The following is a 23,596-nucleotide window of genomic DNA, read 5'->3' on the forward strand; positions in this document are numbered from 1 at the left end:
TTATCAGTTTTACTTCTGTGATATGGTAAATGAGATAAGTTTCAAAGGGAGGAGGATTTGCTAAAAGTGCTAATGTAAAAATATAACACAAGTAAAAATATACACAGGAAGACAGTGGGGATCAAGACATGTTCTGGCATCCTTTGTCCACATGTAAACTTTCTGCAGTCCATGGAATCTTCCTAACAGCCTCTTCATGGCGTTGTGTGTCATCCTCCGCTATCGCTTGCGCACTCACTCTCATCATCTGTGGCTCCAGGTGTGAGTCCCGGTGGTCCAGATCCTATCCCTGTCCCTGTCCTAGTCAGGGTTCACTCAGGACCGGATGCCAGTCGCTGGCAGTCTATGCAAACCAACAATTTTCAATGAATTTCTGAAATATCAAAGTGGACAAAGTGATGAATCAGAAACAATCCACTTACCCAAGTTTCATAAATGGACAATTTTCCTTTTACCACGTGTTTCGACATTTTGGAAGAAGAACACAATAGGCACCTTACCACCAAAGCTTTACTAATATTTTTGGACATTCTCGTCATGATAAAAACAGTTCTAACAATTAAGCACATTTGCCTCTATTTACTGACATGCAGCGAAGACACTTCTGAGCTGTAAACATTCCCACGAGTGATTTTGTACAGCTTGATCCAACAGAGTGACGCCATCAACATACATTCGTGACACTGGAGACACAAAAATTAGAAACATTGACATGAGAAAAACTAGGGACAGCTGATACTGTAGAGGACAGAGCTGCTGCCTTTAGACCCAAAGGTCCACAGGTTTGAATATCACCTCCAGCTATAGCACCCTTGAACAAGGTACTTGCCCTAAATTGCTCCACTAAAATTACTCAGCTGTATAAATGGGTAAATAATTGTATGTAGATTACCATTGTAAGTTGCTTTGGAGAAAAGTGTCAGATAAATGTAAATAAGGAGAGCTCTGAAGTCCCTGCCAAGAGGGAAGGCCACTGGAACACATACTGCATTAGAAGAGCTGGTTGAGCTGCCCACCGGTGGATGGCAACAAGTGTGGACAAGCAACCAGAGGCCAAGACCGGAAACGATCGGTTCGCATCCCAATTCCCAAGAAAAGACATGCGACAGATCTACCACGATTTCCCTAATTTCACACAGCAGGAAGGTCACTGAACACAGACTACAGCCGTACATAGATAGAAGTGCGTGATGCTCCTGCTACACGTTGCGTTCAGAAACTGAACTCAACTCAAATGGCAGCAGCAAACTTAAGTGTTGGCGGTGAAGACGTAGCAATCGTTGAGAACTTCTGCCTCTTGGGATCAAAAATGATCAATAAGGTGTCAAGAGATACAGTGAAGAACAGCACTTGGCAGAAGTGCAGTGAAAGACCTGGAAAAGATCCTTAAACATGCTGATGTTTCCAGAATGAAGAAAAGAGCTGTTGAAGCACTGCTGTTTTCTATGACTCTACAGAGATGTACAAGATGAACTTGTCAAGACTGGTAATGCAGCTAACTTCATGAGTATGTCAGCTATCCATATATACACACATATATAAAAAAAAAAACATACAAAAGCCACTTACACAGGTAACATAAGTTTACATTTATTTGATACTTTTCTCTAAAGTGACTTACAATTAATTACACACGGGTAATTTTACTAGAGCAAGGTGGGTACAGGAGGGGGATTTCGAACAAGCAACCGTCACAAAGCAGCAGCGTTAACTACTATGCTAGCTGTAGACCTTTCAAAATCTACCTCCTAATAATAGTAATAGTAGTACCAAATGAATATCGCCGGCATGTGAGTTACAAATCTACACACTTTATTTCCTGCGTATAGCGCGCCCCGCCGGCGGGGGCGATTATCGGCCTCGTCCGGCCATTTCCGCCACTGTTCTGAAACGGCATCCTGCCAACGCGCTCTGCGCAGGAACCGCGCAGCGCCTGAAGTGGCAAACAGCACCACCTGAACGCGCACGTACGCGTCCCACCTACGGAGAAACGTACGTTCACGCATTAGTGCCGTGAGGTGGGCCGCGCTGCGCTGCTGTCTGACATCCGAGCTGCGAAGGACCATTCTCAGCCCGGCTGACAGGGCCCACAATTCGCCGTTTTCCGCACAGCCAGCCAACATGCCCGAGAGGAGGCCCTTCGCCCGGCTCCCTACCGACGTGAGTCCCGTCAACTACGCGCTATGGTTGAAGCCCGACCTGGTGGACTTCACGTTCGAGGGCAAAGTGGAGGCCCGCGTGCAGGTAAGTCGGCCGCGCGCCACGGGAGGGGGGGAGCCCGTTGTGTGTTTTCTTTCGTCAGTGCGGTTGGTGCGCGCGCTTGTGTCTGTGTGTGTGTGTCTGTGAGAGAGACAGATTTGCCCTTGGCTTGTGTGTGTCCAACAGACACAGTCAGTCAATCAGTCAGTCACTCACTCACTGTGTCGCTGTTCCGGACGAGTCGAGTGTGAATTAAACACTGAAGACCGGCTGCTGGAGCGGAGCTCCGTGTTTCTCTTCTGTCTTCACTTCGCTCCTACTACTTCTCTTTTCTGTTCTGCTGCGTGTTCTTCTTCCCCCTAGTCTAGACGTCGTGAGCCGGTGCTGCTGCAGCGCTCAGCATGCAGATACAGTAGTACTGAGTACAGTACAGGTGAGGTGGGCTTCAATCACAAACACTTTTGCGTCTCTCTCCTGCTCCAGGTGACGAGGGCCACGAACCAGATAGTCATGAACTGCGCGGACATCGACATCATTTCGGCGTCTTTTGCGTCAGGGGGAAAAGGTAACGCTTTTTTCACGAAGAAGCTTCCAGTAATTCACTCTCTTCACTCACGCTCTCCATCCAGTTCCTTTTCCGAGGCATTTCCTTCTCTAGCTTGGAGTAAAAGTCCTTCCGCTCATCCATGTTACACTTACACAGCGCTCAGTCAGTGTGTACGCACCCGCTCCTGAGGACACGCTCTTTCGCAAGCAAGTGGCAAAAGGCACAGTGTGTTATGCAGCAATAAAGTGTGACTCAAATAAGAAGGAAGGCGAGCAAAAACACGGTACGTGCAGAGTGAGATGCTTCGCGGTCGTGGAGCGGGGCGGCTGGCCGTGCTGGAGGACGACACGGAAAGGCCACATGTGAACCTGCGGAGGTCACGTTCGCGTGCCTGGGCCGGCAGGTGCTGAGGGCGAAGGTGGGAGGTTTATTATGCTTGTAACTGCCAGAGCGCTAGAGTGCAGCCGTGCCAGTAGCCCCGGATGTGACTGCTGAGGCCGGGGCGCACGTCCCGTGTCACAGCCGCCAGCTTGTCCCGCAGGGGTGTGTGTGTGTGTGTGTGGCGGCACTCTGTAGGCGAAACCTGGGGATACCAGCGCCTAAAGTGGTATGCGGCTTTTGGTTGTTTGGTGCATGTGGGACTCAGTTTACGGAAATCTCTGCATTGGTTGAGACACCTTTATATGTGAAGAAAGGCTGAGGGGTAGAGAATGCTCTGGAATGTGTGGGTTAATCATGGGAGGGCCTCGGGTGCAGGAACGGGTGCCATGGACCTCGACACACTGCACCCTAGCAGTGAAAATGGTACCACTGGCTGGATGTAGCTGGTCTCACCTGCACACGTACACTGGGGGGTCTGAAACTGAACTCTATGGTCAGGGTGTTCTCCTACTCTGGAGATCCTGCTCGAGAACAGTCTTGAGTAGGTTTGGTGTCGCTCACAGGCCTCCACCTGAGGGCTGTGCAGTTGAGAAAGGAAGAATGAAGATGCATGATTGCGAAGCGTGTGTGTGTGTTACATCGCTCTGATGTGAGGTATAATTCCACGTGGTGATGGCAGGTGGGTTCCATCACAGTGTGTGTGAGAGCAGCTCCATGTGTTTCTCAGCACTGTAATAATAAGACAGAATGTCATTTTAATGTAGTTTGCAAATCATGCATGTAAAGTAGTCTTGGTCTTTATTGATTTATGCACAGATGGATTGATAACTTGCTTTCTCATTTCAGAGATAAACGCGACGGGGTTCAACTATCAGAATGAGGATGAGAAGGTCACCTTGTCGTTCCCCAGTGCTCTGCAGGCGGGTGAGTAAAGCAGGTCCTGGTCAGGGCTCTGTTCTCTTCCTGTTGAACCTGTGCATCAGTGTGCTCTTGCACATGGGCTTCTGCATCAGAAGCCAAACTCTAAATAGTTTTGCCACATTTTCCAAGCATGTTGACCAAGTGACTCCATCAGAACATGAAGAATGATGACGTATGATGGCCACCTGGACAGAAATAAACAGGTTTCATTCTGACACTGAAGTACTTGAACAGGACCTTTTGTGTGTGTGTGCGTGCTTGTGTGCGTTGCACTGGGGACAGTATTGGTGTGTTTACTGAGAGAATGGGTGTAAATGTTTTGAACTATGCTGATTTTGACACTTATTAATTTATTCACTTCACGTATCATACACTTTTCTCTGAAAAAGTGCACGGCTCAGTGAACAAAGGGCATTGACAAATCAGAGGGCTTAGATTCAGCTGTGGCTCTGAAAGAGATGGGTTTGAAACCGTTCTTCAGTGCCTGGAGGGATTCAGCAGCTTTGAGGGCCACAGTCAGTTTGTTCCACACTTCAGTATTGGGCCCTGGAAACAATTGATTTGAGCTATCCACTAACACTTAAACAAGCTTTGGAGACACACTACTGCCAAGACATCAGCAGAAAAGCAGTGTGAGAGTGTGGTAAGTAAACTTTATCTCCCTGCAAGAAGAGCAAGTTTTACATTAATTTTGTAAGCATATCAAACTTAAACAGCGTAAGTGAATTGAGCTCCTCTCCCTCTTGCCCTTTGAGGGTCCCACTCTATAAAGGGCCTGCTATCTCGCAGACAGGACACACCTGGGCACACCCTCGGCGACGTCACTTAGGCCTTTTGGCTCTTACGGCCGTTTCGGACACCGTTGCCGAGGTGACATGACTAGCGTTGATCGGACCATGGACCATGTCCTGCTTAACCACAGTTTCGCTTTGTTTGTCTGCTCTTCTTTGTTTGCTTGTCCGTGTCGCACCTCAGGTGGCTTTACCGGTTACCGGTGCGTGTTACTCGGCGGTGGTTCAGTATCGATAGGTGGCAAATGTAGGAGAACAACAAGTACAGCTCTCTGAGTAGCGCACACTAATGTAAAACCTATGTGTTTTTCTTTCTGAGAGTGCTCTTGTCTTGAAGCTGATCCTTGTGGGGAGGGGGTCTCGTCATGGAGAAGTGTCAGTTAAATGAGTAAATGTAACTGTTTATAAATGATTTAACAAAACAGCATAATATGACAAAATAAGGCAAAAAATGCATAGTAATATAATTACTGGGTTGTACTTTGGTATTCTGTGCTAGTACCTAAACCGATGCTCATTTTTATATGCAAATTTGCAAAAAGTAATATTGCGATAAACTGAACATTGCGGTCATTACAGTGACCAGTCAGCCCATGTCCCATCAGGCCCGAACATTTTTTGGAACATCTTTTTTTGAGTTGTTTCTCAATATGGTCTTTTCTGTTTCTGACAGGTTCCGGAATATTGAAGATCGACTTTGTTGGAGAGCTCAATGACAAAATGAAAGGGTTCTACCGCAGTAAATATATCACTCCTACAGGAGAAGTCCGCTTTGCCGCTGTCACACAGTTTGAGGTAAGAACAGTGGGCAGAAACGTTTGATTTCTTTGGAATAATTTGTAGCTAAACTTTTATTGTCACAGGTGTGTCCTTGTTAGCCTGGAAGCTGGCCTGCTGTAAGGCAGTGAGAGACTCTTGCTTCTTTCTTGTGGCAAAAATTGTGACAGTTCCTTTGTGAATGTGAGAACTGTATAGACAACTGTCCCACAGATGACTGCCACACTCTGTCTTCTGATTTGGTCTTCCAGGCTACGGATGCTCGCCGGGCCTTTCCGTGCTGGGATGAGCCAGCCATCAAAGCCACTTTCGACATCACGCTTATTGTTCCCAAGGATCGCGTCGCTTTATCAAATATGGTATACCTTTAGGTTTCTTGAATCCAGTGACAAAACCAACATTTTGCAGATTTTTTTGGTGTTTGGTCTTTTTGAATTCGAAATTTTGCATGTGAAATTTTTGTATAAATGTGTTAAGTTGTTGCCATGATATTGAATTAGTGTTAATATTGTTGCTAATGGCATTTTAGCTTTTTGAGTGAGAATAGAGGCAATGCTGGATTCACACAGGGTGATGTTCCTCTTCTGTCCAGAATGTCATTGATCGTAAGCCATATCCCGATGATGACAACCTTCTGGAGATAAAGTTTGCAACCACACCAATCATGTCCACCTATCTGGTTGCGTTCGTTGTTGGTGAATATGACTTTGTCGAGAGTCAGTCCTCAGATGGAGTCACAGTGAGAGTCTACACACCCGTTGGAAAAGCAGAACAAGGGAAGTTTGCTCTTGAGGTATGTAGTAAATATTTCTTAAAATATTTTGTACAATTATTCTGTTTGCATCTATCATTTATTTTGCAGAGGTGGCTTTTGTAGTTATTTTGAGAATTTTAAAATCTAGTTTCAAATTTGCTTCCTTGGTTCTTCCTTAGACTGAACTTACATTTACAGCTCTTTTTTATAAGGCATCTGATAGATGACTGGACTCTGGAAAGTCAGAATAAGGTGTCATGGTTTAATATGCATTGAGTAAAGCTTTTGATCAGTTGACTGGAATTCCTCTGGTTGGGCTCATATTTCATCTGGTATTGCAATGTAAACCAATAGAATTAAACAAGACAGAAATAGAGGCAGCTGACAGTGTGGTGGTTTGCTGTTGGATCCGAAGGTCGTAGGTTCAGATCACACCTACTGGTGTAGTGCCCTTGAACGAGGTGCTTACCCTTAGAAATTACCCAGCTGTGTAAATGGGTAAATAGCGGTAGGTAGCTGAATACTGTAAGTTGGTTTGGAGAAAAGTACTAGCTAAGTGAATAATTTGTGTCCCTTGAAAAATAGTCATTACAGTGCAGCTCTCTTCATCTTTGTTTCATTGTGTGTATGTTGACAAGAGAAACCATCGTTAGCATAATACACACACTCCTTAAATTATGAATAAAATTTTGACCCGAAGTCTCTTTGTAACTCAAATTGTTCATAACTTCGGTCACTTTACCAGTAATTCACAAAATAAGACAGAGGGGTCCTTGGGAAATTACTTTAGATGATGATGTAGAAACTTCTAACTTAGATTTATAAGTTTTGGTTGCTGGACCTCTTGCACAGAAACACCAAATACCAACATGTATATCTTGTCCTTTGTGTGGATGTTTTTTTTTTTTTTTTTTTTTTTTTCTTTTTCTTTTTTAGTTGGGTTTAAAGACTTTAAGACATTCTTTTTACTTCCATTTAAAATTATGAAAGTCTTATGACATCATCAGAACTTAGTTACACTTTTACATGCCTATCTTCATTAGAAGTATTTCAGCAGTTAGTTTTTATATTGACAAGTACAACTGGAGTTGTCATCTTTGTGAGTATCTCTTACAGCATTCACTGAGACAGACTTATAGCAAAGCAAATGAAAAGTTTAGCAAATGCACAGCTTGTTTCAGTTTTGTTAAAATGGTAAAAAAGATCAGTCTTACGTTTACAGGAGATGACACATTAGCTTTGTATCCAAGTTTTTCCTTCTTTTGTGATTTTTTTTATTATTGTTGTTGTTATAAAGTAGCTCAGAAGGTTAACCAGTGTTGGATGCCCTGCTTTGCAAAGTGCTGATGCGATTGCACAGGCATGTCATTGTTCAGTGCAGGTGTCCTGAGATGTTTGATGATGAATGATCCCATGGAATAGCAGGTGGTACCAGAGACATTAGCTGGAAGTGCTGGAATCAGTATTACCGTTAATGCATCAATTCATTAATTGCTTGTTTGCAATGACTGCATGCAAACTGCATTTGTGAACTGCAGGCTACTGAGGTTCTTAGTACTGGGTTGTCCCAGGCTCCTTAAGACAACATATAAGAGAAGTCCTGGGAACAGGGCTTTTTTGGCTGCATTGCACAATTGGCAAGCTTTTTAAACAATCTAAAGTTCTGCTTTGACTTTTTCAATTGTCACATTTTATTGATGTGTTCTTTGAATAGCTGTTCAAAAATATTCTGGGTAGAGACATTCATTAGTGCTGGAGTTCAGTGTCTGTTTTAAGAAATTATTCAAATCTTCAATGTTTCTAATGCAGTTTTGCTCAATGTGTATTTTATATATTATATAGAGTGCTCATTTGTCACTTCTCCACTCCTTGTAGGTTGCTACAAAGACTTTACCATTCTACAAAGACTACTTCAATGTGCCGTACCCTCTGCCGAAAATTGACCTCATAGCTATTGCTGATTTTGCTGCTGGTCAGTATACAAACCTGTCTTTAAATAAATGATTAAATTCATTGTAATGTATTATTTTTAATATATGTTGTTGCTTTCCTTTAGGTGCCATGGAAAACTGGGGTCTTGTTACATACAGGTAAATTTGTACTGGTACTTCATATGGTGGCGACAGCTAATGATTTATTCATGTTTGCTATATTTGATGTATGCTATTAAATGTTGTCCAAGTAGCAAGGCGATTGAGTCTCTCATGTAAGATAAACAGTGCCAGTTCCATGAAGGGGCTTAGCTGAGCAATACATCTCAACTGAAGTTCATCCACTAAATGTGTCCAGCTGTACACATGAGTAAAAGTAAGGGTTTTTTTTCATTTTTTTTTTCTTCAGTTAAACAAATTAATTTAGATTATTTAGAGTAGTCTAAATTATGGCATGATTATATGACCTGGTAAAAAGTGATATATTCTCTAAGGCACACTTAGTGTACTAAGCTGTCTACGCTTTTGGATAAGTACTTTGCTCAGTGATCCTGCAGCTGGACCAACGATTTGAAATATAATTTAAAAGTTACTTTATATTCTACCCCTTGTAGAGAGACTGCTCTGCTCATCGATCCCAAGAACTCATGTTCTTCCTCACGACAGTGGGTGGCACTGGTGGTGGGACATGAGCTGGCACACCAGTGGTTTGGAAACCTCGTCACTATGGTAGTGCTTCTGTTCCCCATGGAAAATGTTCGAAAAAGTTCATTTGGTTCACTGTTGATTGTTGATTTTTGGAGCAGAAGCGTGGTCATGATTTTGCTGCTGAATGGTCTGAGGATTTTCATTTTTTATATGTCCACAAATGTCCCACGAATGGACCATGATGTTGGCATGGTGGGGCTGAGAACTTTGTCAGGAGCCGGTTTTCTTGGTGCCGTCTCGATGGTCCACAGTGAGCGGCATGGTGGCACAAGCGTAACTTTAAAAACCACGACTTTGTACAGTGCCAGGTCTTATGAACCAATAATAAACGGAAGAGAGAGAGCCCTTGTTAGACCATGTCATGTGCTGAAAGGGAGTGTTTCTGACATGGGAAATGTTTTTCAAAGGAGAGTAAATTCAGCAGTTAAGAAGTGCTATTGGAGCACATGGTCACTGTGAGGACCTAACCAGGTTATATTGGACTGCGATAACTTAATTCACACTTTTCATTCATTCTTCAGTTCAGTTTGAAAAATGCTCGAAGATTTTAAGGTCACATGAGAACATAAATGTTCTTGTTGCAGGAATGGTGGACCCATCTGTGGCTCAACGAGGGCTTTGCCTCTTGGATCGAGTATCTCTGTGTGGATCACTGCTTCCCGGACTATGACATCTGGACGCAGTTTGTATCGGCCGACTACACACGTGCGCTTGAGCTTGATGCTCTCGACAACAGCCACCCCATTGAGGTCATAACCAGCAGACTGTATCGTGCCTTGAACTGGAAAATGCTGAACAACAAAGCTGGTTCTGAAGTCCCAATATTAACTTGCTTGTTTCTGTTTTGAGTGCAGGTGAATGTTGGACATCCGTCTGAAGTGGATGAAATTTTTGATGCGATATCATACAGTAAGGGGGCATCTGTGATACGTATGCTGCACAACTACATTGGAGATGAGGTCTGGAATCTCATGAGTTCATTCATGGTTTCTTTTGTTTGTGTATAACTGAGAAAACAGTGATTTTGTATTCTACGTTACTGTTTGTTACTGCTAACTGTGCTGTTGGACAGGCTCGAGACCACAGCGAGAGTCAGTTGTGTAGTACTCATTTCATGTCTTTATAATCAAATATTTGTTAAAATTAGCTATGTTTGATATGAAAACTTGATTGCATAATAATCTTCAGTAGCATAGTGGTTTTGCTGACCAGGTCTTCTAAAGTTTACTTGCCACTTCTGTACCTTTTTTCTGCTCATTTGTTACCATCATCAGGACTTTAGAAAAGGAATGAATATCTACCTTACGAAGTTTCAGCATAAAAACGCTTCCACAGGTAATACTTTTTTGTGTGTGTGTGTTTTTTTTGGTCCTTACATATATAGTAAATATCCATGTTTGTTTTAGTTATCTTTGTATAGGCTTTGTTTGTTGTGAACTGTTGTAGACTGGTAGTGGTTTCATGCGCAGTTGAAGCTTTAGCTGTGTCTGGCTCTTTCTCAGAGGATCTCTGGGACTGTTTGGAAGAGGCCAGTGGGAAACCTGTGGCTGCTGTCATGAGCTCTTGGACAAAGCAGATGGGCTTTCCAATAATTGTTGTGGATCAAGAACAGGTAAAATGTACATTGTTGGGTATTTGTGTTCTACAGTTTAATTTTTTTAACATCATTCTGGAAGATGTGATCTGTAACAACCTAGTTTAACTTAAATTCTCTTAGACTAGACTTGAGCAAGTTCTTTTGGAGAGAGTTTAAGAGAAATGGCACAGCAGGTTGCGCTGTTGTCCCATAGTACCTGGACACTGCAAGAGAATGTGGGTTTGACCCCTGCTTCGTCTGTGGAGTTCGCATGGCTTTTCTATCATAGTCAACAGCATGACTATTGTTAAAAATATGATCACTTTGAAAGAGGCATAGTACCAGTGTGTTCAATTTGCACATTACCTGAGAGTTGCCTTCATCAAAAATTATGTTACTTCATTTAGCAGACGCTTGTTATCAAGTGTTGTGTTATCAGCCCACACATCTTATTCACTAAGGTGACTTTCACTGCTAGATACACTACTTACAATGAGTCTATCATCCATACACTAGTGAAACACACTTTTTCACTCACACACTATGGATGACTTAGTCGACAATCTAATTTAACAGCATATATTTAAACTGGGAGGAAATGGGAGCAACTGGAGGAAACCCATGCAGACACAGGGAGAACATGTAAACTCCAAACAGACTGAGTGAGGGTCAAACCCACATCCTTTCACACTACCCAAGTGCTTTGAGATTACACTATTTGCTGTACCACTGTTATTGAGATATACTGTAGGTCCCTCCTCTGTCGACACTGTTGAACCACAGCTTTACATCAGCAAGCGTACAAGTATGCTTTGCAGGGTTTTTAACCATATAGAAGTATTCCTTAAAAAGCCTTTAAAACTGTTTTCATTTAATTATTGGTTACGAAAATAATGCAGAGCTTTTTCTACTGCCGAAGATGACTGTTCATCGCAGGTATTTCACATTCTGTTCAATAACGGCAGTTCACCTGTACTTTACAGAGTCTCTGTTAAGACTCTATTAAGCCAACTGCAGGTGATTTTTTTTTAAATTTTTATTTATTTTTTTTGGTACATGGAAATTACTGAGAGCTTCAGTACCCTAGGGGGCCCTTCGAAGATCTTATCCGCTGCAGTTAAGTCAGCTGCCCTGAAACCAATGATAAATTGTTTGTTCTGCACAAAAAGTTGTGTATCACAAGTTTTTGTTAATTATGACCATTACAGACCAGTGAATTTAAAGATTTTTTGTGATGGTAATATTTTCAGTTCTTTTTTTGGCCTGAATTTTAGAAGTTGATAAACTGTGGCTGAAGCAGTTAAATGTCCTGTTCATGGTGTACCCTGCCTCATGCCATATACTTCTGGGGTAGGCTTTGGACTGCTGCGTCCCTGCATTGGACATGCCGTTATTCATGGATAGATGGAAGGAAGTGTTGGAGTGTTTTGCTGTTATGGCTTAATCTGAGTTTCATGAGAAGCTAACCCAAGAATAAATCGGCAGATGTCTATAATGTGTAGCTTTTATTTTGTATTACTAGTAAAAGTTTCTGTGGATTTACAAACATATCAAGTTATGAACATGTCTGGTTCTAGTTGTTTTGTAAGCTGAGGAGTTAGTGTATTGTGCTCTTGTCATTGCAGCAGTAGTGAGCATGTTCAAAAAAAATCTAAAGGGTGTTGAGAAAAGCAGAACTTGGCATTGTTTTAAATGTTATCAATCCTTAATTTGACATGTGGTAAAACTGTTGCATCTTAGAATAAGGCATTAAAATGATTACAATTTATGGAAAGTGCAACACACTGGAGTGGAAGCATACATAAAATAAGGACAGAATCAGTTATTGATGGCACAGATGCACTGCAAAAATGTCTGCTTTTGTTTGCAGCATGGAGAAGACAGTGTGTTGAAAATCTCTCAGAAAAAATTTTGTGCCAGTGGACCTTTCAATGGTAGGGGAATCTTTATTATGGTCAGCATTATCGTGTTAATGATATGGTTTAAGAAATTCTTCAATTTTACTTCAACACCTACGCAGATGCTTGTAAGAAAGGTCTTATTTTAACCTCTTGCTTTAAATTTGCATTCAGGAGAAGAGTGTTTTTTTGGGTTAGATGTGCTATCTTTGTCCTGTATGTCTGCCTTGTTCCAGGTGAGACTTGTCCTAACTGGATGGTCCCTATAAGCATCTGCACCAGCGAGGATCCAAGCAGGCCCAAGTTGACTATGCTGTTGGACAGCCCTGAGACCACAGTTACCATCAGCAACTTGGGCCCCAGTCAGTGGGTCAAGGTACCATGTTTCTGTCTTGTTTTAGTGGCATTTTTTTTTTATGGTAGCAATAAGAACATTTTGAGCATCTCTACTTTTTGAATACAACTTATTGTAACTGCTCATTCTTTCCGTGACTTTGAATAGTAGCCGCTTCAGTTGTAGTGATAATAGTAAGGGACCTATGAAAAGTTTTTATTCTCGTGTTCGTGGAAGCACTCCCCAAAACTTTCAGGATTTACACTTTAGTGTGCAACAGCTTACCAAATATGACTTCACTCTCCTTGGCTGTTAGTCATTGCAGCCAGCCACTTCTGCAAGATATCTTCTGGTTGTCTTTGGCATTGAGAAACATAAAGCAGGATTCAGGTGTTTTGGTTTCTCCCCAAACTCAAAGCTGTCCTCATGAAAGAGAATAAAATGTCACTCAGGCCGTGGTTCTTCGTTGCAAAGCGGTTTGGTTTGTGTTCTTCACACTAGCCTGAAATTTGTGAGCTTTGTGAAGTCCACTTTTATTGAAGATGGGCCTCAGCAACACCCTGTCTGGAGCATCACTTTGCCTTCACTCTTCTCCTTTAAACATCACTTTTTCTTGGTGATCTTCACACCATTTGATGTGGTACATCAAATTTTGCAGCTTTTGTGACCAGTGGTCCTCATGCACACACACTGTCTGAAACCGCTTGTCCCGAGCGGGATCGTGGCAAGCCAGAGCCTAACCCGGTAATACAGGGTGTAAGGCTGGAGAGGGAGGGGGCACACACAGGGCACCTACTGCAAGGCACCCCAAGTGGGATTTGAACCCCAGACCCATCAGAGAGTGGGACTCGGCCAAACCCGCTGCACCCCCACCGTTTACATTTATTAAACTGTTGATTTTCTCCAAGAGTTACCTACCTACCTACAATGATTTACCCATTTAAAGTACTGGGTAATTTCTACTGAAGCAATTTAGTCTTCAGGCGGAGGTGGGATTTGAACCAGCCACCTTTGGATCTAAAGGTCACAGCTCTAACCACTATGCTATGCCTTTGGTCTTTTTAGAAATGTACGTATACATTAGTAAGTGGTGGTGGTACCATCCCTTATTCTTCCAGCATCCGTGTGTACACTCTTTTCCAGATCAACCCTGGTACAGTGGGCTTTTACCGTATCCAGTACAGCTCCACCATGCTGGACAGCCTGCTGCCAGGTATTCGGGACCTTACCTTGCCTCCTGTGGATCGACTGGGTCTTCAGAATGATCTCTTTTCTCTGGTGAGATACACTACCTGGTCAGTCAATTTTCGATGCCATCAGGATCACATTAATATTTGGAGTTTGAGTTCACTGGTGGCACCTGCTGTTGTTCCTTCAGTGTAGTTCTTAAGAATCCCCACATTTACAAATATCCAGCTGTATAATCATGAAAAATGTAAGTCATTTTGGATAAAAAGCATCTTGATATGTTACTTCCTGCTTCATGATGATTTAAGTAAGACATCGAAGATTGTATTGCAGTAACACAAAAACGTCTGTTCTGCTTTTTCTTTTAGTCCCGTGCTGGCATGATCAGCACTGCTGAAGTGTTAAAGGTGATGGAGGCCTTTGTGAATGAGCCCAACTATACAGTGTGGAGTGACCTCAGCTGCAACCTTGGAGTTCTGTCTTCACTGCTTTCTTATACCGACTTCCACGAGGAAGTACAGGAGTTCATTTGTGATCTCTTCACTCCTATTGGTCAGAAGTTGGGTTGGGACAGCAAACAAGGCGAAGGTGAGGTCCTTTAAGTGAGCAGTGCTGTTGCACTTAACATTAGGCTGGAAGTATTAAAAAATGCAGTATACATAATGTGCATTTTACTGACCCTGTAACATTAAATCTGATAACCTGTTTAATCTATTTGTATGTGTACTTCACAGAACATTTCTTAATTCTTAAATGAAGGACTTTAATTTGAATTGCGAAGTGAAAAAGCTGAAGAAAATCCAAAGTAATGAGGGTAAATAGGGGGAGTATAGAATGGGTAAATCATGGTAAGTCACTTTGAAGAAAAGTCAGCTAATTGAATAAATGTAAAAGCCAGAAAAATACAGTGCAATCAGAAACATTTAAAACCTTGTAAATATCTTTAAAAACTTTATATAAATATAATGGGTCAAGCAGGAGCTTAAGTCTCTTTTTTTTGTTCAGTGAAATTAACAGTATAATGAACTGAGTTTATCACAGTAGGTACTGGAATTTATTCTGGAGGTCGGTGGGGATAATGCCTATTTTTGTGACTATAAATAAAATGTGTTTCTCTCACGTTAGTAGTCCTTGATAGTAGTGGGAACAAATGGACTGTCCTTTTGTCAAAAGTGTCACTGTTACCTATTCCAAGGTCACCTGGATGCCCTACTAAGAGGCCTTGTCCTGGGGAAGCTGGGAAAAGCTGGTCACAAGCCCACAGTAGAAGAGTCCCATCGGCGATTTAAGGATCATGTGGATGGCAAAGTGGTCCTTTCTGCTGACCTCAGGAGTCCAGTATGTAGAACTTTTCAGCTTGAACATCCACATTATAATTTGTCGCCTTTTCATCAGTCAGCCCACTAGGTGTTCAACACGTGATCTGAGTTCTACAAAGTCAATACTTGATTTGGAAAAAGCATTAATTACTGTTCAGTTTGTGTTAATATCTTCAGACCACACTGAATTTTCAATAAAAATTGCTTTAGCTTCAGCTGATGCAGCACCTCCAGATGATGGAGCAAATATAATTATCTTAATGTCTCTTTTTAACATGAGACTTTTTTCCTCAATTTACTGGAAAGGTACCCTTGTGTTTTCTCTGATGTACCAAACCTTTTTGATCCAAGTGAATTTAGAGGTTAAGAACATAGTGGTACAGCATACCCTGGGGGGAGAAGGGGTCAAAGAAGTGATTGTCACCAACAGCTGTTCCAGAATGCAACATTCAGGTGAAGTGGTTAGATATTTCTGTGGTCTTGAAGAGGTGTAGGGCTTGATTAATGGTAGGATGGTGTTTTTGGTAGATTTTGATAATGTTTTGTCATGTTGTTCAGGGTGATAGTGAGTTCTAGTGATGCAGTAATGAGAAGCAGATTTAGATGCAGGTGATCATCCAGGCAGGTGGGTCATCACATGCAGATGCTGGGTTGGAAAAAATGCTGGGGTTTTGATATGTCAATATTCCTAACGTGAGGAGCTATGGGAAGAGATGGCAGCTAACGTCTATAATTTCTGAGGACAGGACCCAAAACAGATCCCTGTAGCTTGGCGCTAATGGGAGAGAGTCATGCTAGGACAGCTCATGATACGTAGCTGAGAGTTGTAATCCAAACCATCTAAGACACTTGTTTGAAAGCAATCTTGGCTGGCAGTAACAGCAGGATTTTGTGGTTGGCAGTACTGAGTTTTGCCCACAGACCCACGTGCAGCTAGCAGTACATTGTGTAAGATGACATACGGATTCTTGGTGTATGATGGCATCTTTTTAAGGACTTTTACTACTCTGTTCGAGTCCTAGAGAACTGAAGCTCTTATCAAGCGGTGAGGATGTAAACGAGTTCACAAAAGCAACTTGAGGTTAGGAGGGGACATTCTTGTAACATGCTCAAACCACCTCAACAGACTCTTCTTGGTCCAGAGGAGCAGTGACTCTACTGCAAGGCTCTTATGGTTCACTGAACGCTCCCCCTCTCATGGAAACTGAGCCCAGTGGTCCTGTGAAGGAACTTCATTTTGGCCACTTGCATCCAGGATCTTGTTCTTGCTGTAGTTTCCCAAAGCTCGTGACCACAGGTGGTACCCTGGTACAGGCTTTACCAGGAAGGCTGGGGAGTGCGATTCCCTGTGGTTGGAAGACACCCTCTGGTCCGCTCTTTTTAAAAACAGGGACCACAACACGAGTTTGCTGGCCCAGAGGTACCTTGGCCCAGAGGTACCTTAGCCCATATTATGCCCATGTTGGATTCAATGCTTTGATAGCAAAGGTTATGAGTTATTAAGAAAACATTAACCCTGATTAACGCAGATCCCAGGCAGTTATAATATGAAGCAGGTTGACAGGTTATTGGGCTGAGCCCTCGAGGTTACCTTTTTACTCTTCTGTCCTATGTTAGAGGAAACTAACAAATCCAAGTATAATTACAGTAACAAGCTCAACCCCAACACAAAACGCAGCCAAAGCAAAGATACGCAGTCAATAGGAGCAGAGACGAGCCAGCGCTTCTGCTTTTCTTTCTCTCTGTTTCTTGTCCCCCTGTCAGTCTCTGCATTTTAAGTCATTTTATATACCTGTCTGCACCTGGGCTTGTTATCCTCACCGGCCTGCTCCTGGGTGCTGCTGCTAGTCTTGGGACAGCGGGCGTGACTAAGCTGTGACCTGCCACAGTCATCCCTTTATCAATGTTTTTTTTTCTCAAAAGCTGTAGTTTAGCAATGAATGTATAAAGTACATTCCATTTAAACCCCTTAAAATTGTCACAGCTGTGTTCCTCCAGAGCACTTGCACATTACTGATTTCATCATACACACACACACACACACACACCCTTATTTTGGGGTAAACAGGCTGTCCAAGGTGATTTACAGTGTTTGGTTTGTATGCTAAGGTAATTTACCCATTTATACAGCAGTCTATTCTTATCCTGAATGGATACAATAAGTGCTTTGTTCAAGAGAATTGCAGCAGGTGCAGCATTTGAACCTGGGCCGTCCAACAGCAAGACCACAGCTGTAACTCTACTGCCTGCTGCTTTTTTGACTTCCATGCTCCCACAGATGTGTAGAAATGTCAGAACTGTACTGTATGTTTCAAACACTCAGCGGCCCTCAGTCATGTGATCAGCTGTCAATAACAGCTGCGGTACAAATTGAGTAACAGCTGTGGACTTTAATATAGTGCTTATAATGGAAATATCTAGAGTGTCAGCTGAATTTATATGAAAAGGTTCAAAGTACAGCACATGAACATGTGCGTGCATACATACCACACAATGTTCTGACAGCGATTTGGTGCGAGGCAGCTGCTAAGTGTAATCACTGTTCACCTTATTGTGTGCAGGCTGTTGACGCTTGAGGGAGATACTGAGAAGTGTAAAAAGGGTAACAATATTTATTTCAGGTGTACCTGACAGTGCTGAAGCATGGAGACAGTGCAACACTGGACACAATGCTCAAGGTAATTGGGCTTTTCAAGTTAATTGTAGTCTATACTGTATTAATAAATGAAACGATTAATAGGCCACATCTTCCTTCGAAGAAATTAAGCACAACATTTTATGAACAGTTTGTAATTTTGTAAATATGAGGAATGAGACATTCGACATGCTTGGTGTGGCAGAAATTACTTTCGGTGGTCTTATTTCTTCAAATGCCTTGAAGGTCATTACTGAATTTTCTGGATAATTTTAAAAAAATTCAAACATTACTTGTTCAGTAATGAATTTGATATTTTTGCTTTACAGCTTCACAAACAGGCAGACATGCAGGAGGAGAAGAATCGCATTGAAAGGGTTCTGGGCGCCATCTCGGATGCTGAGCTAACCCAGAAAGTCCTGGCCTTTGCTCTTTCTGTATGTGTGGCTCATTTTTTTTCATGCAGGTAGGAGGAGACATTTCACACTTGCATTTACACGCTTGCGTTTGCTCAAAAATGCAGGAGGAAGTGCGTCCCCAGGACACAGTGACTGTGATTGGTGGTGTGGCCAGCAGCAGCAAACAAGGCCGCAAAGCTGCCTGGAAGTTTGTGAAGGATAATTGGGACGAACTGCACAACCGGTACCAAGGAGGCTTCCTCATCTCTCGACTCATCAAGGTACCGCGTTGGCTGAAAAATAATGGATTTTCTCTGTGTACATTTGTACCAAACACGGTTGAGCTTTAAAATAGGACTTTGTTGCTTTGTTTTAGGTCCAGTGTTTGACTTTTGAAGGTTTTGACATCAGTTTTAATTCTTACAGTAAACTTTGTGTGAAGTTATTAGTTTTTTCTTAAAAAAAAAAAAAAAAAAAAAGTAAAACTTTAAAAAGTTGTGATCTGACAGTGGATTAAAGTTGACATTTTTGGAAAACGACATTGAAAGTGCAACTTTGTTTTTACAGCTCACTGTTGATGGCTTCGTAGACGAGAAGATGGCTGCGGAAGTAAAAGTGAGTTGACCTCATTGTCTTGGATACTAAATTCTGTAATGACTGAGAACAAATTTATAATTACATTACAAAAAGAGCAGGATATATTGAGCTGTCCAGTCATTCCAAGATTGGCAACCAAAGATACGGGCATGAAATACACCATGATTAGTGCTAGTCCTAGTAACTGCTAGCGGTAATGTTTGCCGACATGGCACTTACTGCAAGTGGTTCTCCCTGCTTCCAGAGCTTCTTCGAGAGCCACCATGCGCCAGCAGCTGAGCGCACTGTGCAGCAGTGTTGCGAGAATATTCTTCTGAACGCAGCTTGGCTGAAGCGTGACGCTGATGACATCCATCAGTATCTACTGAAGCGCAAGGGTTCCGCTTGCAACCCTGCAGTGTGACCTGAACCCTCAAGACATGCATTATATGTACACATACATACACGCACGCACGCACGCACGCACATAAACACAGCCTTCAAACTACAGGGGGACATTCATACATGGTTGGACAGGTATGAACAATGGTAACTTTCATGCAATCAAAATGAGAAAAGCGCAAACGCCCGTAGAAAAGGAATGCTGTTACCATCATTGCACACTTGTAATAAGTTGCATGTCGTCTGCTGGAATATGAATCGTTTGTTGGAATATGAACGGTTGTTTGTGAAAGGCTCTTTGTGGCCAACCCGAGGAGCTGATTCTCCTTCCGGAAAGAGCTCAGACAGTTCCCTCCTTTACAGCGTTTACAGCATTCTCTGCCTTCACAGGTCAACCTCAGTCCATTTGTCGTAGGCCTGGACTTTCGGGGGGAAAAGTTAATTTGAAATAAGAAAATAATTAAAATGGGAGATTCTATGCAATGGAGTCTGCAGCTGTATGCCAGAGACCACTGTGCATGTCATCGGCACAACTGTTTAAACTTGACCCTCGGCTGTTTCCAGTCACATCACTGTAGACTGAAAGCGTTCACTTGTGTCAACTGCGGAAAACCTGCGATGCTGATCTAAGTAGATGAGAATTTTTCCCTTTGAAAAATTCTTCCTGATTTTTAAAACAAGCAATGATTACAATTAATATGTACTCCGTTACTTTTAGGATTTGATCATTGAAACATTTTGGATTAATCAGTCGTTCAGGCTGTTTAATTTCAGTGCTAATTTATTGTTTTAGGTTTCAAAAATGCTCAAATAAAGGGAACTTATTAGCTCAAAAGCATTGTACCAGTTCTGTTATGTGCCGTCAATTCTAATTTTAACACCCCTCAGTTCAAATTTTAATTTAATTTAATTTAATTTAATTTAGTGGCACTGACACTTTGCCAGCTCTCTGCTCTTGCATTCTCAATAAGATTTGAAATACAGTTTCTTCAGTGAAAAGTTTCATCAGGACAGTTAGAGGCCCCAAAGAGCAGGATGCAGAACCAGTTGGTATCATGTGGCGCTTTTATGTATAAAAGTGTACAGCCCATATTTTTTTTCAGCTAAACATTCATCTTGCTCAAACTGCTTACATCTGATAAAACTATTTTCCTCATTTTTAGTGTACCTATAGTATATATTGGAAAAATAAATTACATCAAAATGTACATCTTGTTAGGAGTAGTGACATTGGAGAGATTGTACATCACATCTACGCATTACACCATGGAATTATAAGAAGTTAATACCATATGCATAATTGTTCTATGTGGTTTCATTGTGAGTTATCTCAACTAAGTTAATGTAAGTTAACGTTAAAGCAGTTGTTTGCACTGATGCCTTAGGCGCACGAGCGATAAGTCGTTATGGTACTCCTCACACTCCTACAGTATTAATTTCACAATTTTTTTCACCAAAGTTTGGCATCTGCTGTAGAAAATTGCATAAAATCAGACTGAGCACTGCCTGAAATGGTGTGTAGCTTGAACAAGAGCCAAAGCAAGCAGCATTTTGCTGCTTTAGATACGTAAAAACATGGTAAATACCACTGAACAGTACCAGGTGAACGCCAAATGACATGGCTCTCTCTGCAGCACACCCGTCACTAGAAACGCATGGCTCTCAACCTTCACTGTAGCTGAACGTCACGTACCAAGATAGCTGCACAGTTGCGCCATTATTGAAAAAGGTAGTAACGTGTGGGCTGTCACAGATCTGACAATAGACAGCAAGCAGGGCGGGGCATGTGAGGCCGGAAACACAGTGTCAAGAACAAGCAGAAACCTTCAGTGGGTGGTGTTCTCGCCAAGCAGCCAAAAACTGCCCTGTAAAAGAGAAGCGGGTGTTCATGCCCACACCGCAGATACCACAGAAATCCGCAGGAGCAGCTTTACCTTGTGACCCAAGCAAAGCTGGTAGCGGTGTCCATGATGTTCGCGTAATGCTTTTGAGCACAATTGTGAGTGGTGGAGACGTGTAACATCCTCCAATGGGTGTTCTTTGGGGTATAAAGTTTGGAGGAGGCCCAGAGATGACGGAGCCCTGGGCGTGACGGCACGTACACCACTCGCTCTCCATGTGCCCCACAGCGACACTTTGGGTGCAGTCAGATGCCTGGGAGCTCATTGAAAATGAGGAATGTATTTCAGTGAACATTACTCTTATGGAAAGGTCTGCAGACAAAGTGTGCAGTAGGTTTCCTTAATTCCTGAAGGAGCTGGAGGAGTCCAGCATCCCACCACACACTTGCTGAGAGGACCCAGTCCCATCCAGTTCCTTCATTCACACCGTCTTTTGTGTTTCCCCTCTGCATACGTGTTCTGTATATATGTGAAGAATCTAATCAACATACTTCCCAAGTAAATGTGGCAGTGTGTGTTGTCTCATGTCCTCAGGAGAGCAGTAGAGTTTGCGCCGCAAAAGAAACCTTTCGCTCACAGTTAAATAAAATTGATGTTCTGAACTTCCTTGTTACTTCTGTGATGATTACTCTGCTGCCGTTACTGCAGATTTCCACACAAATTATATGCAACTGTATTGACCCATCAAAGCTTTGGACATAGTCGTAGATATGAATTGGTTGGCAAAAATTATTACACTGAGCTGTGGTGAAAAACAGCCCCGTGTCAAAATTACACAAACGTGAAATTAGTGTGTTCAAGTAGAATTTGCATGTTCACTTGGTCTTACTGGAGAAGGTTGAACTGTCATGTTTTCCTTGAATCAGATGCAATTTAATAAAATAAAATCGGGAAAAATCAAAAGTTTATCATTCATGTCAGTGTCTTAAAGAGGTTGCTTCTGGTTGTTGTTTTTTTGAAAAGTGTCGAAAGGGTTAATGAGCAGAAATAATGAATTTTCGCTGGAATCTGATGAGGGCACAGGGCCACATTTCTGGACAACTAGTTTTCTGCAGAAAGCTGGTGGTTTTGGCCTCACCCATCGTAGGGTCCCGGTGACATGTAGACAAGTGAACCGTGGTCGGTTTCTGATCGCCCCGGTTCTGTTTGAGCTGCAGCCCAGATAAATGTCTTATGAAAGTGTAGGTCACGTCCGTCTCTCATCCTGCTCTTGCACTGACAGTGAGTCCAGCTGAAGGGATCGTGTCCAAACCCATCCTTGTGAGAATGCCTGAGCTTTTTTACACACTAATGTGCAGTGTTTGATGCTGAGTCCCCTGGATTCCTAGGGGGCTCCTCCAAGGCAGCAGCAAGCAGTGCTGCTACGGCTCTCTTTCCTGGTGTGTGTTCCCTAAGGAAAGGAGGACCAGCCTCTCTGCAGTTGTTTCCAAGGCTCACGTATATTCTGTGTCCAGTTCACAGAATTTTCTGCCATGTAGTTTCAGCCAATACTGCCTTTACAGAGAATACAGGGTTAATACTTGCAAGATGAGCTCAGAGATGAGAACATGCCTGGGGGGGCACTGAATGGACCTGCAACATGAGCTGGCAAAGGGAAGCTAAAAGGGGGGACAAAGGGGGAATGAAACACCCATACTTGACACACCCAGAAAGAAATCTTCCCACATCCCATTCTTCTCTCACTGACTGACTTTTATGGAAAATTCCATAATTTTTCTTTTATATATAATTTTTCACAGCTCTGAAGAGATACTTTCTTATATGGGGACGTAAGAATCGAAAGACATGCTCACGAAAAGTTTTGGGGCAGTTGATTCTGGAAAGTTGTCAATAATGAAGTATTTTTTACTGTTTTATGGATGGGTATTAAAAAGTTTTAAGAACACTATCGATTAATGCATTCAAATATTATAGCACAATTAAAGGATGTTAGAGCTGCAAAATGCTATGTTAATGAAAGGTTTGAAATAAATGAACTAAGAATGTGGGCATGGGTCTCTTTTCTTTCCCTCACATGCACGTTCTCAGGGACACCGCAGCAAACTCTTCACTTCCACACACTCTTCTTTTTGCAGTTGTTGCTTCACCTTTGTTTCTTATCTGACTTTGTCATGACAGTGATTTAAAACAGGGCTCTCCATATGTGAACATTAGTGCATTACTGGAATACCACATCTGTCCTGCATGAACTTGTATAAACATATAAAGTTAATTTTATTGTAAGTTTTGGACATGCTATGGTTGTGTCTAACGTAAATGTATAGCGTTAAGGTACGTTTATTGTCTTCTGTGTGTAAAGGGAGCACATAAACTGGCAACTTCATCAATGAAAATATGGAACATGAAAATGCAGTGTACTG

General features: G+C 42.3%; 1 protein-coding gene across 1 annotated transcript; it reads left to right on the forward strand.

The window, feature by feature from the left end:
- The first annotated feature begins 1,804 nt into the window (after nt 1-1,804).
- npepps (aminopeptidase puromycin sensitive) lies at nt 1,805-23,170 on the forward strand. The gene is made up of 23 exons (XM_018726309.2): nt 1,805-2,244; nt 2,683-2,764; nt 3,974-4,051; nt 5,513-5,634; nt 5,868-5,975; nt 6,209-6,409; nt 8,246-8,342; nt 8,427-8,460; nt 8,916-9,030; nt 9,594-9,758; nt 9,864-9,968; nt 10,284-10,344; nt 10,512-10,621; nt 12,456-12,519; nt 12,720-12,859; nt 13,961-14,095; nt 14,374-14,593; nt 15,201-15,343; nt 17,946-18,002; nt 18,289-18,396; nt 18,483-18,638; nt 18,925-18,972; nt 19,199-23,170. The coding sequence occupies exons 1-23, from the start codon at nt 2,122-2,124 to the stop codon at nt 19,355-19,357; spliced, it is 2,631 nt and encodes an 876-aa protein (XP_018581825.1). The 5' UTR covers nt 1,805-2,121; the 3' UTR covers nt 19,358-23,170.
- Nucleotides 23,171-23,596: the final 426 nt, after the last annotated feature.

Source organism: Scleropages formosus, chromosome 21 (genome assembly GCF_900964775.1).
Source record: "Scleropages formosus chromosome 21, fSclFor1.1, whole genome shotgun sequence".
NCBI classification, from domain to species: Eukaryota; Metazoa; Chordata; class Actinopteri; order Osteoglossiformes; family Osteoglossidae; genus Scleropages; species Scleropages formosus.

What these genes read in the sequence shown, in the direction of transcription:
- npepps (XM_018726309.2), top strand. Translation starts at nt 2,122, where the DNA reads ATGCCCGAGAGGAGGCCCTTCGCCCGGCTCCCTACCGACGTGAGTCCC. An exon ending in TTGTTGTGGATCAAGAACAG is followed by an intron (nt 10,622 to 12,455) that starts GTAAAATGTACA and finishes TTTTGTTTGCAG; the next exon opens with CATGGAGAAGACAGTGTGTT. An exon ending in GCCCCAGTCAGTGGGTCAAG is followed by an intron (nt 12,860 to 13,960) that starts GTACCATGTTTC and finishes ACTCTTTTCCAG; the next exon opens with ATCAACCCTGGTACAGTGGG.